Below are 6,496 nucleotides of genomic sequence, written 5' to 3'. Positions count from 1 at the left end.
GAGTGTTGCAGGCAGTTCCCTTAATCTCATGGTTTTGCTTTTGCTCTGACATGCATTGTTAGCTGTGAATTAACAAACTTGATTTGATTTACAAAAACCTTAGATATCCTTGTCTACATAACTAGTTATCAACACCAGGACTGCCAGCAACATTTGCCTCCTGCCTTTATATTCCAGTAAACTATAGGTCATCAAAGAACGGATACATTTACAATGACATTGTTGCTAACATTATTGGTAAATTGATTTCTCAGGGGGAAAAAATATTACAAAATGGATGCAGACCATGCAGGGCATCAAGGCAACAGTGGCCAATGAACATGCTATATTTACAAGGGCATCAAGGCCAGACAGATGAGCTGTCGTGGAGTTGGTGAAAATCCAATCCTGGTCATAGCAAAGGGTCTGAATACTTATGTCAAGTTGATGATTAGTTTTTTTCCTTTTGAATCATTTTTTCTAAAATCCTGTTTCCGCTTTTGAGAGTGTAGACTGATGAGGAAAAATATGAATTTAAATGATCTTAGCAAAAGGATGCAACATACCAAAACTGTAAAAAGTGAAGGGGTCTGTATACTTTTTAAATGTACTGTATGTATATGAGGTAAATCTACAGAAAATAACAGTAGTATTATTGATCAGGAACTGTAACAAAATCATGCACTCCAAGCAAGAATGGTCAAAAAGTAATTTGGCACAACCAAGGTATACACAGCAAACAGAAAACAATAATTCCATTCCAAGTTTCTGATTAAAATGTACTGGGAAAAGCGTGTTTGTCAGTGACCATTTTGAGGATGGTGCTACATGATGGTGACTGACTTTTGCAAGCCTGTGTCAACATGACCAGTTGAATACCTATTAGTAGATCTTAGACAGCTGCAGTCTGATAGATTGCAAAAACCTTCCAGTAATGGAGACCATTAAAGGTAGTGTAAGCATGCAAACTCTCAGAGACTGCAAGTCTACCAAGGACATCATGATACAAGCATGACTCGAGCATGTCTGCCATACTACTCTCAAGGTTCAGCTAAACCACAACCACAACACCTGTTGAGTATCTTTACAGAGGGAAACATACAGAATTACGACACAGGTAGCACTGCTTGGGCTGGACATCTTCTGCATGGTGTTATAAATGGGATATTACGATCGACAAACAGATATTTGGTCAATATTCAGGAACGTATGGTGTGTTATTAACTCTTGTTTGACGTCCATCTAGTTAAAACAATAAAAGTTAGCTCAGACACAACATACAGCAGCTGAATCAAGATGCATTTTTGGCAAGCCACAGAACACAACCAAACTAAATTATGAAACAACAAAATTCACAAAAAAGTTAGTACTTAAGAACAGAAATGCCACCATTTTCAAGTTTGTGTTGTTTTCTATGTTATTACCCATATGGGCAATATTGTTGTCCCTCCAGTGTTGTCCCTTGACCCTGCCTTAGTCCTCCTTCTCCTGTAGCTGTGCACGTACTCGTTTCCGCACATAAAAGGCGGTAAGCGCACTGCAGCACGCCATGAAGATGAACAGCGCCACGGCGTCATGTGCCACGTCGCCATGTGCCACGTTGCCGTGGAGACGCTCATACAAGGGCCGGCGCTCAACGAAGTCCAGCCGTACGGCCTCAAGCTGCACCAGTGTGCAGAGCACCAGGCACACGTGGAAGATCTGGTGGCCCTGGCCGATGAAGTCACAGTGGCCCCGCAGCCAATGCTCAGGGTGCGGGTACGAGAAGAAGTAGGCACTCACCAGGAAGAAAGCCACCTGGTAGCAGTGGTAGGAGACGGCCCGGTCGGAGCAGCCCTGCTTGTGGCAGCTGTAGATGCGGTGGAAAACGGGGCTGATGTCCAGGCAGTAGGCCAGCCCAGAGGGCACCACCTGGAACAGCTTGTGGGCGAACTTTGGCAGCCGCGGGCTAGCGTACTTGCCATAGCAGCAGCCAGCGCACGACAGCCACGCCAGGAAGGCGGCAGCGGGCAGGAAGAGGCCTCGAACCCGTTCATGCCATGCTTCCTCGATGACATAGTAGAAGTGCACGAGCGCGCTGCCGTACTGGTATGTGGCCACGCCAACATAGTCGAGAAAGTAGAAGGTGTAGTGTGAGAGCTCGGACTTGGCAGAAAGCAGGTGTGCCAGCGCGCTGAAAGCCAGGTAGATGAAGGCAGACAGCAGCACAATGAACATTGGCAGAGCATGGGGGTCCCGCAGGAAGTCCACTGTCTCAGACATCTCTTGGAACTTGACCATGATGACCAGGGCGGCCAATAGGTGCGTCCACACGTTCACCGTCTCGTTGTGCCGCTGGAACAGTGACAGGAAGTAGTAGCGCCAGCTCTGGTCAGGCAGCCGGTAGCCGGTGAGGATGTCTGGCTCGCGGAACACCCAGGGCACGTCATTCAGTGTCACGGTGCATGGCAGCGTTGGGAAGGCCGACTCAAGGAACTGAGGGATCTGCCGGAGTTGCTGTGCATTGATGAACAGACGACCAATCTGCTCCATGACTACTGTCGCCATGGTGAAATGAGGATGGACAGGTAGAGAACTCTAGAATCTGTGGTTTGGAGGACAAGTGGATAATGATAAGGCACATTAATACAGGGCATGAACTGCTGCTATCAAGGTTTTATCTTGAGAACTCAATCTGCAAAGAGTGTGTATAGAATTCAATTTGGATGGCCTTGATCCCTCACATCTAAATACAGTAGGTGGAACTACAGTATACTGTGTTTTTTCTAAATATAATACATAATTGTAATGGTGGTCGACTGACTCAACTTTCTTACAAACACTCAAAATAGACTACCAATGAGAGCCTGATTCATAGGCACCAGTGACATAATTAAAGAGAAGACATTAAACAAGAATGTCCTGCCAATAATCTAAACGTTAGGGTTAGGGATAGACCCGGCTTAACTAAATAGGATACAGTAAAAATGTAGCCATGAATGAAGAGATGATGCAGTTTACTCCCTGGCCTATCACTATTTCTGAAGCGCCCAACCTATTCCTTCGCACTTAACAATGAATGGGGAAGGGTTACGTAACGCTAGTATCATCATCCTGACAGCTTCCTCGACATCCGTTTGGAGACGGCGATGCCTTGCAATGAAATATTTCCACTCGTGAGCAGCTGATAGGATAAAATGAGTCCAAAAGGGCCCCATGATGGAGACGCTGGGTGGTGACAGTTTACATAATTTAGCGAAGGCATAACAGCATGCGGCTGGGACACAGTGTAATCCGCACCCTAGTGCCTCTTCATGTGTATGCTACCAAATCGCTAGATGCAGCCTATTTTCAAACGTACACAGTTTCAAACAAAACAAAAAAAGCATAGCCGATCATGCATGCGTAGGCTAGATTGAACTTTGTTGAAATATTTATTGCAAAATATATAACGTTACACAAACGGCAATTTCCAATCCCTAAAATAAACGTTACCCTTACAGGCCGACGCCCACAATCGACGCATCCTATTAATAATAATCAGAAATGCGTGCTTACAGAAGAGTTACAACCAGTTTACAAGTAAAAAGCGAAATTAATTCTCATCCTGGATACATTTTTGGTTAAACACCTTGGCACACGTTATAGACAGCTAATTTATCGCTGGTGTCCTACTGACACCCTGTGCTCCCGGTGTGCTTTTTAAACATCCCACCTGTAAAGTAATGAGTGTCCAACGATTCAGCAGTAAATCGTTGACGTTTCCTCCAGACAGGTTTTCAGCAGAGTTGACAGGTATCGCATGATACCAGATAAAAAGAAAAAAGAGATGTTCCGTTTAAGGGCGAGTCGCTTGTTCGCTTTCAGCAGAATCGCTACGGGTGCAGTCAGGATACAGTCCTCCTACAGTTGATAGGCGGTATGTTCATCCAATCCGCAGCCTGTTCTGGCACATCGTCCCACGGGTCTCTTGCCAGTTGTCCAATCGTGAAAGCCTTCAGGCCGTAATTTACGACATACTACATTAGCCAGTGTTTAATCATGTACAGAAGTCATTTTCACTGCCAGAAGTAATTGAAACTGTAAAAGCTTTAAGGACAATATCAGAAATCGTTAAAAGGAAAAGCATTATATTATGTAAGCATTCCTATATGACCTATGACCATTCAAAGGTTTCTCCATACACTTTAAAAAGAGAAACCATTTCTGAAGGATACCTCAGGTTAATAAAAAAGTAAGACTACATTTAATAAATAAAATTCAAGATTTTACAAGTAAAGGCTGCCATTACCTCATGTTTTGTTTGAGTTTTTACATCAAAAACCTATTGCGTGTCAAATTAAAATATCTAATTTATGAATTGTTGAATGCACAATGTCTCATCAGTATGGTCAATCAGTCATCCATATGTGGTGACCCCACTCCAAATGAGAGAAAGTTTAAAAAGGCGTTTTAGACCCGCAAAGACCCCAAAGGTCCTTTAGTGCAAACAAATTTCTGTGATATATTCCCCTGACAAGCAGAAACCCTTGTTGCCTTGAACACAACACTTGGGAACACCGCTGGAATGCAACTGCACCTGTCTAGTCGCATTGTACAATGACAGTACAGATGCAGAGTATTTATTTTAACATGGGGTCGCACCAGGTTATTGTTTTACAACCAAAACATTACTGGATTGCAGCGTTACAACACCAGGCCAGGATTGTATAGTTTTGGAACACTGCATGATGCCATGGAAGATTTAGAAAGCATTGTGTCGGGTTAGCAAAGCTCATTTGCTCTCGTTCTCTGTTGTGTTTCCCCTGAATGTAGTTGGACGAAAATGTTTGGAACAAATCAAAAATGCCTGACCCAAGTTACATTTCTAGCAGGTCTCAATAAACAACAATCAGGTTTTTTTTTTTAATGCAGAGACTCACGTCACTCTAAAACTGTGAGTTATTTAAGAGAGATCAACATTCATTTAACTGGTCCAGAGTCCAAACTGTCAATGCATTGTTCTGATCCGACTGTGACTTCTGCTTCACAACATCTGAAGTCAGAGGCATTCTTGTCCTACGCAGAGGCTGAGAGGACAATGTGTCTTTGTGGGAGCCAATAAGAGGCCAGTCTCTGAAAGTCTGTCATTGTGTTTGTATGCTGTGTAAAGTGCTGAGACGCTGTTTGCTCTGTCCCTTGGGGGATAATGCCACTCTCCCATGCAATAGCAGGGGTAAAATGCCAAGAAATCCATTCACATTTACATTCAGATTTATTTGTAACTGAAGTTACTTATTGTATATGTAGTCTATAGATACAGTACTTGGTGTGAATTAAGCCATGGCCTTTGGTTGTGTGAGCAACTTTGTCTTCACTTCCGCCATGTTAAGCTTATTTTCACTTGTGGACAAGGTTCCTGTTAAAGCTGCATTCAGGGAAAACAGTGGCTTAGTGGCTGAAAAAACACAGACGAGCAAATCATTATGTGGAGAGGTACAGCCTGACTAACACAGGCATGCTCACATCACAGGCCTCTCGTTGCACAGCCAACAAAAAGCACCACTGTCAAGAAACTGGCTGCAACACTGATCAGTGTGTGTGGGGGGGTTTATACAAATACACCCTGCAAGATGCAGTGAGATTCATTAGAAGAACAATAAGAGATAACTGTACCCCTGGGCACATTCCACGTACTGTTTATATACTGTGTGTATATACTGTATATATATATATATATATATATATATATAGAGAGAGAGATAGATAGAGAGAGAGAGATAGAGAGAGAGGGAGGGAGAGAGAGCGGGAGAGAGAGAAATGTGTGTGTGTGTGTGTGTGTGTGTAATTAGTAAAACAATTTAAACGTTGTTTCGTTTGTTACTGTAGGAGTTGTATTTTCTCCTTTTCAATAAAAAAAACCGAAACAAGTGCCGAAACTTTTATCGTACAACTGTGGCTGTGGGCTTTTATTATTTGACACTTAAGAATTTAAAGTAAGTTATATGCTATCCAGAATCCATTGATTTGGCACACAGTGTTGTTTCCCTTAAAGCAGCAATACAGAGTTCTGTTCCAAAACTAGTAAGCTAACCTAAAAGGCATGCGAAACCTTGCAAACACCACCAACAGCCCAGCTGTAACGTTATATATTTTGCAATAAATATTTCAACAAAGTTCCATCCACTGACTGGTGTCGTTTGGCAGTGTATTTGGCAATGTCATGCGTGTGAAAGTTTTCTTCCACTTTTGCAGGGTGTACCACAGAACTAGGGCATATCCTGGATGGCTAGTGGGGAAGACACAGGGGTTTATCTGTCCTTTACATGACCATATGCTATCAAAATGTATTTGAGGATGGTACCTCAACTAGTTGCCTATAAAACCATACCTCAAAAAGTGTCAAATTGTTGCATTAGTGTTACTAGTGTTACTTTAATAGTTTGGCAATGTTGTCATTGCTACACAAAGGCAACATTGCAAAAACAAATAACAAGTGCTGGCACATACCCTACATCAATTTCAATTTCTAGTTTAGCATGAAACAGTAACTGGTTCA

The 6,496-nt window shown here is 42.8% G+C and overlaps 1 protein-coding gene across 1 annotated transcript; it reads right to left on the bottom strand.

Moving 5' to 3' along the window:
* Positions 1 to 1,452: 1,452 nt before the first annotated feature.
* On the bottom strand, positions 1,453 to 2,526 carry paqr7b (progestin and adipoQ receptor family member VII, b; the record flags this gene model as incomplete). The annotated part of the gene is made up of 1 exon (XM_080857748.1): positions 1,453 to 2,526. One exon carries the CDS (start codon positions 2,524 to 2,526, stop codon positions 1,453 to 1,455), a length of 1,074 nt encoding a protein of 357 aa, XP_080713874.1.
* Positions 2,527 to 6,496: the final 3,970 nt, after the last annotated feature.

The sequence above is a fragment of the Sprattus sprattus genome (assembly GCF_963457725.1).
Source record: "Sprattus sprattus genome assembly, chromosome: 19".
Lineage (NCBI taxonomy): Eukaryota > Metazoa > Chordata > Actinopteri > Clupeiformes > Clupeidae > Sprattus > Sprattus sprattus.
This window is presented reverse-complemented; position numbering and strand designations above follow the sequence as displayed.